A 20,874-nucleotide genomic window follows, 5' to 3' on the forward strand; every position below is an offset into this window, starting at 1 on the left:
GCCAGCAATGAGTTTGGTTTTAAATTTTAAGTATGACTGTGTTGCATGAACTATAATGCGGAATGACAAATTAAATAATATATCATAAATGAAAATAATAATTCAGTTCATTATCTACTCTTTATCTATCCTAATAACAAATCTGTAGCCGAAATTTTTCTGGTAATTTTCGATTTTCCAAAAATAATTGGTCCTAACATATATAATTAACCACCCTGAAACCGAAAATCGCTTTTTTGAAATTTTTGTTTGTCTGTCTGTCTGTCTGTCTGTATGTTTGTTACCTTTTCACGCGATAATGGCTGAACCGATTTCGATGAAAATTGGAATATAAATTAAGTTCGTTGTAACTTAGATTATAGGCTATATGGCATTCAAAATACATTATTTAAAAGGGGGGTTATAAGGGGGCCTGAATTAAATAAATCGAAGTATCACGCTTATTATTGATTTCTGTAAAAAAAAATTACATAACAAAAGTTTCCTTAAAAATGATTTCTGATAAGTTTTACTCTCTGAAAAATTTTGATAGGACTGATATTGAATGAGATAAATGAGTTTTAAAATTAAAATAACTGCCATCTAAGGCGGTGTATTGAAATAAAAAACAAATGACTTCGTCTATAAGGGGCCTTGGACACAACAATCGAAAGCTATGAAACATAGCCTACAGACAATGTTTCTGTGTTTTATGAAGTAATATCGGAAGCTAAATTAACCGATTTGTATAATTAATTATTATTTCATCATTGGAAAGTGTAGTTGGATGGACATAATGCTATAATGTTATTACAGTAACTTGTGAGTGAATTGAGGACAGGTAAGATTAAAATAGCTTCTTATGCACAGAAAACTTGATAGGTTATTCTGTATATTCATTTCCTATATTTCTTAAAATAATGTTTATGAACATATTCATTTTTATCTCAGAGAATTAGCGAACAACGAGAGTGTATTGATTTAGTATGCAGTAATAGTACGTTAGCTTAGCAATGCACTATTTTATAATTCAAATTTTAACTATGCTCAATTGAATCGTGTTAAAATACATAAAATATATATGCAATAAATGCAATGCAAAAAAATTGGGTAATGAGCCAAGCAGATTATGTTGCGCTGTTGTAAAAGTTTGTTCCTCCTGAGATTCAAGAGCTCCCACAACAAATTAAAAACTTTCTAATTCGAGTACATCCGTTATCAACACACTTTTTACATAATATAATATAAACATACCGGTAATAATAAATCTGTAGCCAAAATTTTTCTGTTAATTTTCGCTTTTCCAAAAATAATTGGTAATAACAATTAAGAAACATGTTAAAGGAATTGTCATTGCACCAAATGAGTGGCCTCTGGATCAAAATGATCGCATTTTAATATTTTAAATACAATTTAAATTAAATATTAAACGATATATCCTTCTATCAAACACGAATGTTCCCTGGATCAAATGTTCTATTTTAATTATGTAATTACTTTATATTTATTTCTAACGGGTGCAGCGGAGCGCACGGGTACGGCTAGTGATTAAATATATCAATTCATTTACAAAAACAATGCACATGATTAGACTAAGAGTTTAACAAATGCGGCATACCTTATTTGTACAACAACAATGGATGAGGCAGGAAATGGACGTGTTTGTATGAAATCGAGTTAACATAAAACGTTGATATTTTATACTCACACAATGAAAAATTGTGATAATATCATATTAAACTCTGGTTTATGATTAATTATTATTGTTGTCCGCAAGTATATATAAAAACAATTATATCTTTACAGAAAAAAAAAACTAAAAATATTGTCTCCTTCTATCGGAATCATAAAAAAACGCCAAATAGCTAGCTAGCCGCTGAAGGTAAAATTCTGTAGCTGACCATAGTCTTAAAAACACCAGATTTAGCTACAAAACCGCTGATTGGCAACACTGGCTACAAGCTACAATTTGAATAGACGGGAAACTAACAGATAACAATTAACATTAGTGAATTTATATTGTGTAAAATCAAATGCTGCCAACAAACTTAATTTTTTCGTGCCATGTAATGGATAGTGCTGCCACAATATACAGGGAATATCTTTTAACTGTCCCGGAGAGTTGGAATTTCCTGGTCGCGGCCGCAGAGCGACAGTCTCCCGCTATTCATGCACACGCTGTTCGCTTGGCAGGCAAACAATGTACAGTTATTTCTATTTACCCAGCTCATATTTTATGCTCATAATGTCCCCCGTTGACTGCTACACATTGCCAACACCTTCTTATAAAATTATTAACTTTCACAAGTTCAGCAGCACTGATTGACTTCATTTCAATTATTTTACGATTATTTACTTATTGAATCTGTTCCTTAGCTAGCTTTTTTTTATTGTTTTTACACAAGATACGGATCTGTTTGGAAATATCTGTCGGAACTTGCGTTGCGTTTTCGCACAAGATTTTCTGTATTTTATGTACTGTATTATAAAAATACAAAAGCTAACGTAATGAAAATGGCATTGGAACTAAACACTTTACACACTAATCACTAATTTCACACAAATAATTATAATTAAGAACAGCTCAGACATTAAAGAACACTGAAGTATGCATCCATCCTGTACGGCAGCCAGTCTAGCCTTGAGACCGCCAACCGAGAACTGCATCATCAGCGTGTTATAGTTACAAGGTCGCCTGGAAGCGGGAACTCTCCGGGACAGTTAAAATATTCTCTGTAATTGAGGGGTTTGCCGGAAAAAGGGCGTATACGTCAATATGGTGAATTGAGATACAGGCAATCTAAGATTTTAAAACGCACCTGAATGAAATGTTATAGAGATAGTGAACAAAATTACACATTAAATTAAAAATCTTAGCGAGTATAAATGTTTTGTAGCATTTAGGCAATTTATATTATTAAATTTCCTTATATTTGTACCATATAAAACTTCGGTCTATACGCCCTTTATCCATATAATGATTTGCTTAGGGGATTTAATGTAGATTTCAGATTTAAATTCACACGGAATTGAAACAAAGATACATTTTATGACAATTATTATCTACTAATTCTAAAGTAAGTTACATTATTTCAGATATACTGAGTAGACATAAAGTACGCAAAGCAAAATCTCTGAATATAGGGTAACAGAAAAAGAAAATCTCCATTTTGTGTGAACATAAATAAAATTTATTCTTTGTATAATCCTGATAACAATAAGCCCAAAGATCTGAATATTGTAACAAATCTCTTTATAGAACATAAAATATTTCCGTCTGAATCTATGAGTTTCGTAAGTTTGTTTACTCTTAAAGCAAGGACAATAATGAACATAAAAAGTAGTCAAAGGAAACAACTGGACTGACTAAATTGAACTATATATATTTGCTTAGTCTCTACCAAGAGAAAACACACACAGTACAGTATGCGGTAACGGGCAGCACTAGCTCTGCTTGTAGACTGACTGACTAAATCGCGCGCGCACGCACGCACGCAGCCCTGTCCTGCAGGTATGTGCAGTACAATCAAAACAAAATTTCGCTACTATAATTAGCGAATTATTCACTACATTTTAAACCGTTTTCCCGAAGAAGGGCGTAGAGGTCTATCCGCCTTTCTTCCGGCAAATCCCTCAATTACAATAGGAGGATAATCGAATAATTTGGAGAAATATTTCTGCAAATTTGTTTGTTCTCTAAAAATCTCACAGAATTTCCCGGGTGTAGAACTTCAATAATAATATTTAATGAAAAACTATTAGTTAATAATTACTAAGATACAACTCGACCTTTCCTAAAAATGTTCAATGATTCTTATTTGAATAAAAGGATCAGGAAAGCAAAATGAGAAACTTTCAAAGAAGGATATTACAACAGGCTTTGTAATGGACATATGCATAAAGAGCAATCTATATACATGTCTGTAACTATCAATATTTCATGAAAGAAAAAATGTGTATCTTTAAAGATAAAAACATTATTAGCAATATGACTGCTGCGAGGTTTGACTTTTGACTTATTCATGATGCATGAATTATGACCATAATAAAAATGTAGAATAAATTAAGGTTTAAAAAAGGAACACTAATGCATTTAGAAACGGAGGACGGGGCTCAGGTCTATGCATGCGATTGTAAATGTTTTATTATATTAAAAGGATTAAGTTACAGCGAAACAAAGCCCGAACACCACAAAAAATGGAAGCCCTTGTGTGAGAGAGAGTTGTGTAGCTCTCTCTTACAATTATTCAAATACGTTCATTGAAATTCTAAACAAACACGGAACAGAGACAAGGACCACTCGTTATGAGGCAAGCCCATCGTCGCGTAAAAAAGAAGAGATAATAGTCACATAACTCAATCCTCTCGCAAACAAATATGCAGGATCGATTTGGAAACCTGGTTCATTCATAAAGAAGCAATATCTGCGACGCTGTTTAAAGCGCAATTTATGTTCGCAATCCGTAAACTGGATTACACCCGTACTGTCTTTCTTGCTGCTGTAATTTGGCGAGTTCTGAAATTTTCGCATTTACAATTAATATGAGCATTTGCTTATCGAAAATCAAGTAATTAATTCAGCCGACAGCATTGGTGTAAAATCTAAGCTGGGGTGTCTAAACCTTCGAAGGAAAGATCCAAATTGTTATGCAGCTCCTTCCAATGTAACTTAAGGGGTTAGATACAGTTTACAGGAGTAAAATTTTGGAAATATTCAACATCTTTTTCCTCCATTATTGTATCTTGTACAATAATGATATGATATGATATGATATGATATGATATGATAATATGATATGATATGATATATTTATTTTTCAGTCAACTTTACAATTATTTACAGTTATGGTGGGCCTTCACATTTCTGTTTTTGGATCCACCATCCCTTTAATACATATAACTCTTTTCTATTACTGTATTCTTTGCCGAGAATTTCTTGATTACTTTCTAATGTTCTGTTAAGACTGAATTGCTATATGTCCTTCCCCCTCCATCCTCTTCTATTCTCTCCCTCCTACCTAGACTGTCTCCCTTCCATTTCTCGCTCACCTATTAAATATTGCATATTCCTTCCTTAATAATTTGCGTTATTTATTTATTTTCTTCTCTACCCTCAAATCCTAACTACTCTTAATCATTGTTTTCCAGCTATTTTCTCCTTCATTACTTGCTGACTTTTTCGTTTACTCTATTTTACAACACTTACATCACTTTTTTTCTTACCCTCTGTTTATTTACGTATTGATCCCTTTCTCTTGGCTTCACTCCTAAATTTCCTATTTTATTCCTCTTTCCATATATTTATTTCTATAATACTCCTACAGTTATAGTACCCCTCATACTACTCTCAACCCATAACATTGAAAAACATCAAATATCTAATTCACTTAATTACACTTGCAATTTCTCTCTCATTCCACTTCACATTTGTTCAGATGTTTTTTTTTCACTTTAATTCTCTTGTATTCATCGTTTGATAATCTCTTATTACACTCTTACACTATCTTCTTACACTTAACACTTTTTTCTCTGTTCCTTTTCTTACACTTTCGCCACCCCTAACTTTCCAGCACTCACTTTTTAGCACTCTTTTTCTTCGCTAATAACCTCTCCAAAGCCCTATCTATTCTGTCCTCACAATCACTAATATCTGGTAGCCGCTTCATTCCTTCACTCGTTCTTATCTGTACAATAATGAAAATTAGTATGTGTAAAACACTATCCTTCTGCTATATGAAAAATATATTTTTACGATTTAAAAAAATTATTTGTATATACTCGTATATATATATTTTTTTCCGAGATAATATCAAAATTGCAGCTGAACAGAGCATAGGTTATTATGAAACTAAGAAAAAGAAACCGTGGTTTGATGAAGATTGTTGCATGGTAGTAGAAAGAAGGAAACAGGCAAAATTTAAATTCTTACAGGATCCAGTTGAGGTGAATAGAGATAATTATTTCAATAAAAAACGGGAAGCAAATCGTACGCCTAGGAATAAAAAGAGAGATTACTTGAATGAAAAACTGAATGACGTAGAAACAAATAGTAAAAATAAAAATATTAGAGATTTATATAAGGGCATAAAGGAATTCAAGAATGGATATCAGGCAAGGGTAAACGTGATCAAGGATGAGAATGGTGACTTGCTTGCAGACGCTCATTCAATCCTGAACAGATGGAAAAACTATTTTGGACAATTACTAAATATACATAGGCCAAATAGAAATGATCGGGACGAAATTGAAATACAAACTGCTGAGCCATTTATATCCGAACCCACACTTTCTGAAGTCGAAATTGCGATAGAAAATCTGAAAAATTACAAGTCTCCAGGTATCGATCAAATTCCAGCAGAATTAATACAAGAGGGTGGAAGCGCATTATCTAACGAAATTTATAAGCTTGTACTTGCTATTTGGAGAAAGTTACACAACACAGAACTGCACGCATTGTATTCTTCACCTGACATAATTCGGAACATTAAATGCAGACGTTTGAGATGGGCTGGGCATGTAGCACGTATGGGCGAATCCAGAAATACATGTAGAGTGTTAGTTGGGAGGCCGGAGGGGAAAAAACCTTTGGGGAGGCCGAGACGTAGATGGGAAGATAGTATTAAAATGGATTTGAGGGAGGTGGGATATGATGATAGAGAATGGATTAATCTTGCTCGGGATAGGGACCAATGGCGGGCTTATATGAGGGCGGCAATGAACCTCCGGGTTCCTTAAAAGCCAGTAAGTAAGTAAGTAAGTAAGTAAGTAAGTAAGTAAGTAAGTAAGTAAGTAAGTAAGTAAGTAAGTAAGTAAGTAAGTAAGTAAGTAAGTAAGTAAGTAAGTATATATTTTTTTTCAAAATTCAAAATGGTGGCAGTTCACTGTGCAGTGATGAAGCGTTTTCCTCATAACTCAAAAACTATCCAACATTCTGTAATGAACTTTTTTGTGTGAATTTATGCATGTCATACCTACAATATGCTGCAAAATCATTTCTCTATCTTTGGTATATTGTCTGATAAAAAATAAATTCATTTTAAAAAATGGTCAAATATCAGTATTTTCTTCTAATACAAAATAAAAAAAATATATATTATTTATTAAGTAATGTAGTTGAAAGAGCATGCTTTAATTTATGTAATTTATTTATTTAATCTGACAGGATTAAGGCCGTAAGGCCTTCTCCTCCATCCTACCAGATAGCACATATAAATACAAAAAAGAAATACAAACACTGATGAAAATATTACAAATTAAGTTAGAGCCCTATAGAGGGTCACCAGAGTCAAAAGAACACTATAGAGCTCTCATCGAGCTAATACAAGAAAAAAGAAAGAAAACAGAGATAGCAATGATGATAGTGATAACTGATGATAATAATAATACTTACTTACTGGCTTCTAAGGAACCCGGAGGTTCATTGCCGCCATTGGCCTCTATCCTGAGCAAGATGAATCCATTCTCTATCATCATATCCCACCTCCCTCAAATCCATTTTAATATTATCTTACCATCTACGTCTTGGCCTCCCTAAAGATCTTTTTCCCTCCGGCCTCCCAACTAACACTCTATATGCACTTCTGGATTCGCCCATACGTGCTACATGTCCTGCCCATCTCAAACGTCTGGATTTAATGTTCCTAATTATGTCAGGTAAAGAATACAATGCGTGTTGTGTAACTTTCTCCATTCTCCTGTAACTTCATCCCTCTCAGCCCCAAATATTTTCCTAAGCACCTTATTCTCACTTATTCCTTTGCTGTGGTCGTGCCAGAGAATCAGTCCCATTCCGAGGCTTATTTGAAGGTTTCGTAACTAGCTGTTTTTTACGGTGATGGGTTGTTAGCCCTTCGCCCAACCCCCAAGCTGGAGGACCACCACTCATCGGCTGTCCACGACTGCTTATTCAATATAGTCGCAGCTACCCTCCATATCTGGAGGCCGTCTCCTCTATCCGTAACCTGAGGAAGCGCCATGCCGTGGTGATAGGGACCCACAATACATGGTGTTAGATTGTCTAATAAAAGTAAATTAATTTAAAAAATGGTAGGTATATATATGATTTATATCAATATAAATCTAAATTATTAGTATATATATTACTTATATAGAAATATATGTTATATCTATTTATCAATAATTGATTATTTAAAACAGGTCCTTATATATATATATATATATATATATATATATATATATATATATATATATATACTAAGATAAAAAGTAATCAGTATGTTCTTCTAACACAAAAAAAAAATATTATTTATTAAGGAATATAGTTGAAAGAGCATGATATTGTAAACATGAGTTTCAGCAATAAAATAAAAGGGAGAGAACATGAAAACGTTAAAAAGTTTATGAGTTATGACGGAAACGCTTCATCACTGCACAGTGAACTGCCACCATTTTGAATTTTGAAAAAAAATATATATATATTTTTTTTTTTAAATCGTGAAACTATTTTTTTCATATAGCAGAAGGACAGTGTTTTACACATACTAATTGTCATTATTGTACAAGACACAGTAATGGAGGAAAAAATGTTGAATATTTCCAAAAGTTTTACTGCTGTAAGCTGTACCTAATCCTTTAAGTTCTGCACAACGTTTCACGGAAATATGTTATATAGGAAAGAAGTTATTAATTTTGCTTAAATTCACCCCCTATAAAGGGATAGTCTCCTTTCACAAACGTAATCAGAGTTTATAATGAAATCAAATACGCTACATTAAAGTTCTGCATAAATTTTCATGAAAATCTGTTGAATAGGAGAGAAGTTATTAATTTTGTCCAGCTAGATTAAGAAAACTACACACTGTGCGATGTCCTGAAATTAATTGTAAATTAATATTTGCAGTAGAAGTGAATTGTCCTCTCGTTAATGCTAAATGTCTATAGATTTGAACAAGCCATTTTTTCATAACTTTTCCCGAATTTCTATCACAATATGTTAATTATTTCATGACTGGAACGAAACAAGCAATAAAATTAGAAAGAGAGAATGCCCACCCTCAACCTCATGGCACTTTTATCAGTGTCTCCTCTTGCAATCTCTCTTTCTAATTATTTTTGTTTCTCTATATTTATTTTGTAATACATTTAGGTGTACTATGTCAATTATACAACACAATACTTTAAAACCAAAATTGCACATTGCTTACAGGTTATTATTATTATTATTATTATTATTATTATTATTATTATTATTATTATTATTATTATTAATTATTCAAAAGTCTTACACTTCCAACCACATATGATAAAAAAAATAATTTTATCAAAATTGAGGGGTTCAGGAGTAAAACATTGTAAATGATGTTCTAGTGTTTTGAAGTTATTAGCAGGCTTCGAGACTTCGGACCCGATAGAGCAGTTCAGTGGGAAATCCGCATAACGGCGTACTGAGTATAGTGGTAAAGCGTACAGTGGGTGGGGGTACTGTAGAATGAATGCCAACAAATACGCAAAGGAAAACGCTCTGGATTTGAAGGTTCTGACGAATAATTTCGTTTTCATAGGCCTGCAAACCTATTTTAAAACTTTGTTTGAAACTATTACACGGTTAGAAAAGTCACAGCAAGAGATGCCGGAAGCCCTCAAATTAATTTAGAAAATGATGCAGAGAATTAATGAGACACCAAGTACGCCGGTTACTGAACGTGTAAAACAGAAGTGGAAATTAACTTTATGTAAAAATAACGGATATGAAACATTGTGTAACATAAACAGCAAATTAGTGGACATAGAGTCACCCGAGAATAATGGACTGTCTCTTAGAGATTGCAATGATGTTAGGTTTTTTCGTTTTGCTCCTACCACGTCATGCGATGTAGAGCGCAGCTTTCTGCAGTACAATCTTTGGCAGATAACCGGAAAAGATTTACGTTTGAGACACTGACACTACCTATTTTGTAGTAGGTACATTGCAATTCGGTACTGTAACTGCACTTCCTAAAGACGACCAATAGGATAAATGAAAAAATTAAAATTGCTACATGCTTATTTCCACCATTAACACTGTGTATAATTAAACAAAAATGCTTATAAAAGACAGGAGAATAAATGCTTTTCATATTCTTTTGACATTATCATTGTGTAATGTATATTAAACTTTCAGAATGTATATATGTGTGTGTTCCCCATACTACCGTACTCTACTTTAAATAGCAACGTTGTTACCTCAACACATCTCTATCTACCTGCAGCGAGTCAACAACCTATAGTGCATGCACAGTAAACTTATTGTATCGGGTCCAAAGTCTCGAAGCCTGGTTATTAGATAGGTAAACATTTTCATACATGCAACAGTTTGTATAGTTAGCAGAAAAGTAAAATCTGTATACTTCTGCCATCTGTTGAGATGTTGGAAAACTAACTACTGCATTAGACGCAGAATGTAAGATACCATATTATACGCTACATATCTCATTTTTGACCAAAATGACTCTTAACATGTTTTACGCCCGAGCCCCTCAAATGAAGAACGACATTAGAATTAGGTTTTCGGGTATTCCACCGTGTACTGTCCTCAAACTTCAAATTTCTAACGTTTTGAAAGTATTGTGTACGCATAGTCGGCAATTTTCTTGAGTTATAATTTTCAATTAAGTGTTTAAAAATGGGGATTCTCAAGTTTTTGAAACGGCATATTCGCACATATCATCATCAAACACAAATCATAATAAAAAGTGGATTGATACGAAATCGAATCACTAAAGAATTTCAGATGTTCGATGTGCCTTTTTATAGTCACTACGGTTTTCTAAATCACGACGCTTATTAACTTTTATGTCTAAGTTACAAACGTTACACCATAATAATATATTATCCTCCTTGATTGAAAAATAGTCATCTCCGAAGTCTTTTACAATCATAGACAAAGTTACAGATTTTAATGGCGACTTTTTAATACAGCTTCACAGTACCTTCACTAGATCACAATTTACTGAACTCCTTACGAAAGGTTTACTTTTTGAACGGAACATAGGCATGCTGTGTCAAAAAAAAAAAAAACCTATTAGAATACAGTAAAAAATACAAAACTCGAGATGATTCCACGTTAAGAAAAGAGCATTTGTTTCATGGACCTTGCCTAGTACATTGTAGCAGCTGTGTGGTAGGTAGGTGTTTCTATGGCAACTGATCATTTGATGGAACAGCCCCATATGCTCAATGCTTTTTTCTTAATGTGAAATCCTAATAACTTCGAATGAACAGAGCTCCCTTCACGCGACGTCTTTCATTTTGTCTATGATCCTGAAGGTACATCATTATACAACTGACGTCATCTTATAGCCAGTGTTCCTTAAACCTGTAGCCGCCTGTAGGCAATGTTTTGGTGTCCAAACTTCGTTCTCTAGTCATTAATTGTTCAGAGCCAAAAGATTTTCTTTCAGCTTTAGTAACTTCATCTTGTACAAGATAGCCTGTTAATTTTCCAGTTGTACAGTTCGTGTGGTTAGAGAAAATGTTCGAAGTTTAACACGTTCGTAGAGAACAGCGTTGCCATTCTGTTTAAATCATTCCTACGTATCGAAGTATGCCCTATATAGTGCTTACACAAAAGAGCCTGCAACTACAACAGTTTCCATGACAACTTCAAAGAACGCAGTGCGGGTATTGGTTCTAAGAATAAGCTGCTGGACTCTTCATTTGCTTCTGACCTGGATGCAGGGTGTAGTAAATGAGGGTGTGATGGAAAGCACATGCCAAAAGTTGTGAGGCATTTTCTTTCCCCACACCAACTTCAGTTTGATAATTAATGGACTTGCTACTTTTATGTCCCAAAACTTGCAGGGTGTTTCGTAAGGTTTCTGTACCCTGGATATTACTTTTCCCCATAACTTCATTATATAGTGTGTAAATGAAATGTATGTAAAAAATTTAGGGGCATAATCCTATCATATAGAGGATGAAAATATATTCTATGAAAAGTCATTCGGAAACGCTTTATTTCCTTGTTATAGTCCTCTTTCTAGAACTCTGCTTACATTGTATGATGCGGTATATTATGAAATAAAAATAGCATACCACAAGAAAATCTGCCTTACAGGAAGTGCTCAAAAAAGGATCGTGTTAGCACGGATATACGCATAAACCCGCCGTCGCACTGAATCCCGGATGCACTAATGTATCCTTGGATAATGTTGTATTGTCTCGTTTTCCAAAATAAGGGCTCGAAGACTCCGAAGACTCTCTCCATCTTGCACCGAGATTCCTTACATAAACTCTTTTAAATTACCCCACGAATAAAAGTCTAGTGGGTTTAGGTCCGGAGAGCGCACAGGCCAAGGAATTGGTCCATCCTCTACCTATCTCTCTGTCACGGAACCTCTGATTTTAAAATCTACGAACATTGACACTGAAATGAGCAGAAGCTCCATCGTGCTTGAAGTAGTCTACATGTTTCTTCGTATTGATAATGGCGCATGCTGTAACAAAGGGGTTCTTAACCTTTTTCGGCCAAAACCCAAAATTAACTGGGCGATAAACTTCCGCGACACATGGTCCTATTTTGAGGTTAAACAATATTATTGTAATAAAGACAAGTAATTGTAGCAATTTTATTATTTATTAATAGACTTCGTGGAATTGCCACGAGAATCGTAAGGTTTACTTCGCACGCGGTATAGACTGTATGAGAACGGGACGCGCAACGGATGGAGTATGCCTCTGATGTAAACACTGAGCAGTATACTGCGGTTACAATAAAACCTGTATCCTGCATTCAAGAAATATAATGAATGATCATTGAAGTAGGAAATGTCTATACATGTAAATACACAACTATTTTGTAGTGAGATATATTAACTCTTAAAATTAAATGTAATATACTCACATCATCCTTGAATATGTGCATTGCAGTGAAGAGTTACGTACATTTTGAGCGACTGCAAAGTAATCTCCTCCGATGGTCACTTAAACAGTTTTTATTTTGGGAAAATGTACGTTCAACATCACACGATGTAATACGTACATATTTGAAGAACGGAAAGTCACTACTTTTAGTACACCAACTTTAGACGTATTGTCGTGACCTGATAGTACATCATTTATAATACGAAGTTGTGAAGAGGCAGAATTTTTAGCAATAACGTTTCTCAACTTACATTTCACTTTTTCTGAAATTAGTGAATTGTTATTTTGGATAACGGTTTGTGATACTTTATCCACAATATTAAGGGCTTCTGAGAGTTGTAGTTTAGACGATTCTAACAGGATGATGCTTTTGGACACGATTTAAAAATTAGAATCAATGAACAGAATATCTTCAAATAGCTGTTCAGAAGGCAATGATTTTACAGCTGCAACAGCGCAACTGTCTGTGCTATTCAATGCATCAATTACCTCCATTATTTTGCCGTAATGTTCTGCATAATAATGAATAGCATCCAACCACGTTCCCCAACGGGTCAAGACTGGCTGCGGAGGTAAGGGTATTCCAGGGGCAATTATTTGGAACAGCAACACTCTCATTGTAGTATGTTTGATTGAATTCTTGTCTGCACTGAACAAATGTTAAGCTTTGACTATTCCAACCACAGTAATGCAAAATCAAGTGCTTACATAGGTTTACATTAGCTGTAGCTGCTCTATCTATTTGGACTGGTCACAACTCTTAACATGAACTGCTTATACTACGAGACCGGGAGGTCGCTTACTACCGTACATCGGCAACCTGATTGCTTGCTTCGTGTGGCAATTCAACGAAGTCTATTTATTAATATAGAGTTGTAATATTTCATAATAAACAATAATTATAAAATATAATCATAATCCCAATAGTCAAATAGTGGCACGGTATGAGCACAGTCTAGTATATACAGTCACGAAGCTTGAGTTGTGAGGGTGCTAGGAACAATAGACTGTGCCGGTACTATTTCGCATTGTCTGTAATGAGGCGATATTAGTGATCCTAGTGGTTGGCAACTCTCTATGGATGCATTTTACTATGTATTGAGCTTCGTGACTGTATATACTAGACTGTGGTATGAGTAATAACATATTGTTGGACAAATAATTTTCAATGAACACACCACCTCTTCTCCGTTCACTGAAAACAATAAAAACAATAAATTGCTACTAGATCTCTTTAATTAACAGGCAATATCTTGTTTTCATTATTTTTCGCAAAAATGTAGTTCTGAAATGTTTTATAATTTCAAAACTACTTTAATTAACATTTCTTTAATTTGATTTTTTTTTCGGGAAGTTACGGCGACCCTTGTTTGGACCGCGACCCATAGATTAAGAACCCCTGCTGTAACAGAACAAGCAAGGTGTGCTGTAAGAACACTTTGTATTTTCCTCTCTTGAGCCTGGATGGAAGAACATGAGGTTCCACCAAAACGTCACCAACAATTCTCGGGCCAAAGATTGAAATTTCATGTAGTATGCTATTTTTTTTTCATAATATACCGTATCATGTCCCGCGCCGTGGCGTCGTGGTCTAAGGCATCATGTCTAGGACTCGCGTTACGGAATGCATGCTGGTTCGAGTCCTCATGGGGGGGAGAAATTTTCTCATGAAATTTCGGCCAGTGTACGGGACCGGAGCCCACCCAGCATCGTGATGCACTTGGAGAGCTACGATAGGTAGCGAAATCCGGTTTCGCAAATCAGCTATAACGGCTGGGGGGCTTATCGTGCTAACCACATGATACCTCCATTCTGGTTGGATGATCGTCCACCTCTGCTTCGGCACGTGGCCGTGAGGCCAGCAGTCGGATGGTCGGTCTTGGTTCTTCGTGGGCTGTAGCGCCACGGATTGAAAAATACCGTATCATACAATGTAAGCAGAATTGTATGAAAAAGGCTATAAAACGGAAATAAAGCGTTTTAGGATCAATGTTCATATTAACTTTGTTCATCCTCTATATAAGAGGAATATGTCCCTATTTTGACATAGGCATACATTTTAGTCCTGATCACGTATATAACAGATTGGCCATCACAATGTTAAAAACGGTAGCATGTGGAAGATAACAACCACCAGGATCGCCACCGTCGATGTAAAACCGCTAGATGGAAGTACAGTTGCTCCATGCATTTCAAATGGGAGTTATGACGTGATTCCTCCCACTGTCGCTAGATGGCAGTATAGTAAACTTGATAAAGGTTGTTGCCGTCAAAGCTATAAGACTGAGCAATCTGTTATATAGTGATCAGGGATTTTAGTTACATTCTGTATTCAAGCATTGTCAGCTGCTCTTAAGTGTATAAACTTCATTTTCTCATCTTTTGAGTCAGCAACGCAGTACAAATTATATTTTCATAATATGCATGGTGAATAATTGGATTACCTAGCCCATTCTCTGATAATAATAAAGGATTTTGTATACTCTAAAACATTTCGGTGTGTTATTGCTATTAATATTATTTGTACACTGGCTATATTGTTTAATTTCGTATTTATTTTTATGATTTGTGATATACATAAGTGATGACACGATATTTACATCATTGAAATATTGTTGTTAACTTCTCAGATTCATCCAACAGTATCTAAAGATTTCCAACACTTCATCACTATTTGTAGTTAAATGACAAAATAATCTGATCTTCATACAATCGTACACTGCGATTCACATACAAAGTTTCCATTTTGAATGCAGCATACCAATCACTGCAGACTTATCACTATACTGAGGCTGAAACATATGTTAGTATGAAGACATTTAAAAAGGTCGTTTTGTATTTTTAGGAATTGTATTTTCTTTTCAAGAATATAATGAATATTGTAAGCATATATATATTTTTTTCCAGATTAATTTTCAGGTCAACAGTATGCAATAAGTCTGCAAAAGGAACATGTTTACAATACATATTAATAGAAGATACTGGAGAAGGTAAGAAATGTCTTACCTGTTGTAGATTTGTTGGGCTTGTTGCTACATTATCCTGAAACTTGTGTGGATTCGTCCTGACGATGTCCTATTTCTATAGAAGGGTAACTACACTGGACTGTCGAGCTTGAACATTCAATGGTGAAAAAGACGGTAACAACATCGGAATGTATGTCTCCCCCAAACCTTCATCTATATTAGGCCTTCCGTGTCTCTGAAGTCAGGATACCTCTTTCCACATTCTTGAAAAGAGAAAGAAAAAAAAGAGGACTGATTAATAGAAGAGCGTAGTGTAAGTCACTAACTTGAGACGAGGCCTTTTGAATTATTATTCACAAACGCTCGTGACTTCGAAACTTGGATCCCTTAAAATGTGTTGTAGGCCCTTTTAAAAATTTAGACAATTCACTTTCAAATAGGTCAAACTTTAACTTCATTATCACCAATGTGTTTTGATTCTACACTAATTCCTTACATTTTTTCAATCATCTTCCTTTAACCAGGTATTATCTACCACAAGCCCGTATGACCAGATATAAGTTTCACTCCAATATCTTCCTCATTGTGTTAATATTTAAAAAAAGTCTTGCGGTACACTGATATCATGTTAGTAACCAGTATTGTAACTATTCATGTTCCTTATTTCACTGTATAAAACATAAGTTTCTCTATTTAAAAAGTTGTGTTTTTTTATAGTCTGATCAAAGGTCACAGTCACACAGATATTCCCTTTCGGTTTAATAATAAAAGGAAATGTGACGTCACTGGACAACACAAAATGGCGGTAAAATGGAATGAATTTATCTTTCTGTTCCAAATGCACTTTTTATTTACTTTCGTTTCTACGTTGAATGTGTGAGAGAGAGCATGTAACACAATTTTAAGAACAAGTAATAATATGATTGGATTTTTATTTTAAATTACTTTTTCCTTAGTGTTCTCAACAGACTTGTCACCATATTACTTATTTCTCTAAAAAGAAAACAATAATATCGTTCCACACTCAAGTGTTCCTTTTTTTTATATAATTTACTTCAATTTGCCCTTAGAAAATAAATATATTGAATCTGTAATGTAACATCGACAACTGGAAACAAGCATTGCACATTTTCACGTTTTTTTTTTTAAATACGTTTGATATAATTATTATATATTTATTTTAGACGCACACAATACAATAACTCAGTATCACTGCCACTTCTGGGATGTCAGGCTTCATCTGATTATTAAGAAAGTGTTCACATGAGCAAATCAAATAATTGAAAAATAAAACTATAACTGCCATTGTCTCTAGAGGTCTCGCATTTCCGACACTTTCATTCGCTTGTCGAAAGAAACGCAGCGTCAACCTGTTCCAGCGCTCTTGTTACGTGTTAGGGACTTAAGAGCAGAAGACACACGCAGAATATTAAACAGTAGAGGTGCGATGAGCGGTGGTGCGCTTGTCCACCATGTTGCATGGCAGCTGGATATTCCCCTGCAACAAGGAAAAGGAACGGAAAGTATAAATTGTAAAACAAGGGTTATTTTACACTTATCTTAAATAGACTAGCAACTTGTAAAGATATCCCCGTAACATGCCATGAAGGCATGAAGGTGGTGTGGTCGGCACCACGCTCTGACCGCCTTTTACTCCCGGGAAGGTCCGGGGTTCGATCCCAGGTGGTGACAGGTTTTTTCTCGTTGCCAAACTTTCAGAACGGCCCCGAGGTTCACTCAGCCTCCTATAAAATTGAGTCTTTCCCGGGGGTAAAAGACGGTCAGAGCGTGGTGCCGACCACACCACCTCATTCTAGTGCCGAGGTCATGGAAAGCATGGGACTCTACCTCCATGCCCCACCAAGTGCCTTCATGGCATGTTACGGGGATACCTTTACCTTTACCTTTTGGACTAGCAACTTGTATACGAATAGCAGGATAGGTGTCCAATAGGATCAAAAAAGATGGCAGAGAATTAGTAGAATCTCTGTAATTGCGTGGTTCGTGATCGTGATTTAAAATTTAGCATAATCATAGAACAAAGAGCTTGAACTTTTAATGAACAATGTAACCAGTGCAAGAAAATTAATGCATCATTTGCTGCTCAAGCCATTAATAATGCAGGGTGTCCACATGAAATATTTACAAATTCAGATGTAAATAACAAATTATTGAGGCAAGATATCCAGATGCTGTTTTCTGCATGATATTCAGAAACTGTTAAAGTTTTTATGGGAATTTTCTTGGATTGCTGAAATGCGTTTTTGGTTGCAGGTGTGAATTTTAGTGAAATCTGAAATCTGACAGTGAAGGAGCTGTGGACACTTCAGGAGATGGCACAATGTGTATCCTAGTTTATCGTGGCACAATCAGATACACAGGTGCAATGTTACGTCCAGATCCAATATGGAAGGTAACCGCAAGGGACGCAATTGCACTACTACGAATAATCGGCGAAAGATACCTAGAGAAGAATAAATAAGTGTATATAGTATTTGTAGACTTAAAAAGGGCGTTTGACAGAGTGGTTTGGAACAAACTGCTGGGCATCCTGAAGAAAACAAGTGTGGATTGGAAATATAGTATGCTGTTCAGTAACTTATAAATAAAACAACGAGTCAAAGTCAGGATATGAAAAGAAATGTTTGAAGGAAGTGAAATAGGGAGAGGAGTACGACAGGGATGCCATTTATCATCTACCCTGTTCAACATCTACTTGGGAGAATTTGGTGAAGAACTGTTTTCAGATCATGGGAGGGGTAAAAGTAGGAGGAAGAAGAAGAATGAAGTGTATAAGATTGCTGACGATATGGCGTTGTTATGAGAAGAGGAGACGATACTAAGGGATAAGCTACAGGTGCTAAATGACAGCTGTGAGCAGTATGGGATGAAGATAAATGCAAACAAGACGAAGACCATGGTTGTCGCAAGAAAAATAAAGAAGGTAAACTTGCGAACTCTAAATGAGACCGTAGAGCAAGTGAACAGCTTCAAATATTTTGAGTGTACTACACTATAAATATTTGGAGTGTACTACACTATCTACCAAAAAGTAATTGGGCACTGTTTTTGCCCCTTTAAACCTCGTGGTACCACCTCTTGTTGCTATAACAGCAGCCACTCTGTCAGGAATGTTCTCCACTAGTTTGTGTAGGATATCCACTGGAATGCGTCGCCATTTCTCTTGCAATATGGCACTCAGTTGGACAATGGAAGTTGGCCGAATTTCCCGAAACTTCAATCGCCGGTCCAATTCGTCTCAAAGGTGCTCAATGGGATTGAGATCAGGACTCTGTGCAAGCCAGTCCAACCGGTGAACATTATTGTCTGCATACCACTGCATAGTAGCCACCGAAACATGGCATTTAACACGTAAAATCGTAGGTGCCCAATTACTTTTTGGTAGATATTGTATAAACAGTAACATGAGCTGCAGCCAGGAAGTCAAAAGGAGGATAGCAATGGCAAAGGATGCTTGTAAGAGAAAAAGGAGCATCTTCTGCTGACCTCTGGAAAAGTAACTAAGAAAGAGACTAGTGGAGTGCTTTGTGTGAAGCGTGGCATTGTATGGAGCAGAAACATGGACATTACGACGAAATGAAGAGAAACGAATAGAAGCATTTGAAAATTGGATATGGAGGAGAATGGAGCGTGTGAAGTAGACAGACAGAATAAGAAATTAAGCTGTGTTGGAAAGAATGGGTGAAGAAACAATGACGCTGAAACTGATCAGAAAGAGAAAATGGAATTGGTTGGTCCACTGGCTGAGAAGAAACTGCTCTTTGATGGATGCACTGTAAGGAATGGTGAACGGGAAGAATTTCGGAGCAGAAGAAGATATCAGATGATTAAGAGGAAGGCAGAAAATAGGAAAGATTGGAGAATGCTGGGTTTGCAGTGAAAGACCTGCAAGTGGGCAGAACACTTATGTATGTAAGTATAAAGACAAAATTAATGTAAAGTACAAAGAAAGAAACAAAACAGTTTCACAACAATTCAATAATGATCTTAGCTTATCACATTATTTACAGTACAGTATGTGTAATATAATTAATTATGACATGAATAAACTTCTATAATTATTAGAGACGGTAGATTTTCGGGATGGCTATAAATGCGAAGAGAGCCCAAATGCTGCCAAAATAAGTAATTTTATGTTTGAAAGCATGTTAAATATATTAGTGTATTTTTTTATCCGTGATATAACGCGAAATTGAATAAAAAATGCGAAATTACGTGATTTTTTTAGTTTTCCTTGTCTTTATCGTATTCATTTACAGATGGATGGGAAAATCTCTGTATTCAGTTGACCGTTTCCTCTTTTGTTTCTTTGTGCGCCGGCGTTTAGTTCCACTTTCAAGCGCTAGAGGCTAGTGTAATCGAGCACACGCTAAGGCAATAATTGAGTTCAGAGTAGAGACACAGGATCCAAACATCGCCTACCTTATTGCATAATCCAGTAATGCTTTGCTTCAAATAAATTCAAGTTAACAGCTTTTCTTTATTTCTCACTGACAAACTAGTTGTAATAATATTTCTTTTTATATTTTATATATAATAAATTATATTATAAAATAATATAATACATGATAAAATTATGTATCAATTTCGTTTAATATTTGTATGCAATATAATATAGGTATATGGTTTTAATTCTCATGTTCTTCCATTTTCAGCGCTATCAAATCATTACATATTTTAATTGTTGTTGGGGTCAACGTCTCAACTCTCATTATAAAGGAACTCTAGAGTCTAGACATTACAGTTATTATTTTATGGATCCAATTTATTTTATTTGAGTACATAATGTACCTAGATATATTAATTGTAAGTGTTATATTTCCGCTGTGTCGACAGCTATAGTCCCGTCGCTCTTATTTCCGGTAGCCAATCACGTTGCAGGTCGGCTATATTTAAACGTGTGCGTCTTGTGATTCGGTGATGATGACGTTATGCATTTCCTAAAGCTCGATAAATACTTAATATAATCGCCCGTCATTTTGGCTCTTTCGTTGGCGTTAGCAGAAAGCTCACGGGGACGTTATTTGCCGCTGAATTATTTGCTGAA

General features: G+C 35.2%; 1 protein-coding gene across 2 annotated transcripts in view; it reads right to left on the reverse strand.

The window, feature by feature from the left end:
• Positions 1–15,375: 15,375 nt before the first annotated feature.
• LOC138712516 (neurotrimin-like) overlaps positions 15,376–20,874 on the reverse strand; it is a 1,014,780-nt gene continuing 1,009,281 nt past the window's right edge. Inside the window, exon 5 of one of the 2 annotated variants that reach the window (XM_069844403.1) lies at positions 15,376–17,307. In XM_069844403.1, coding sequence (XP_069700504.1) covers positions 17,201–17,307 — 107 coding nt within the window. In that variant the 3' untranslated portion in view covers positions 15,376–17,200. The remainder of the gene's footprint in view (positions 17,308–20,874) is intronic. The other variant, XM_069844402.1, reaches the window with a different exon arrangement.

Source organism: Periplaneta americana, chromosome 13, assembly GCF_040183065.1.
Source record: "Periplaneta americana isolate PAMFEO1 chromosome 13, P.americana_PAMFEO1_priV1, whole genome shotgun sequence".
Lineage (NCBI taxonomy): Eukaryota > Metazoa > Arthropoda > Insecta > Blattodea > Blattidae > Periplaneta > Periplaneta americana.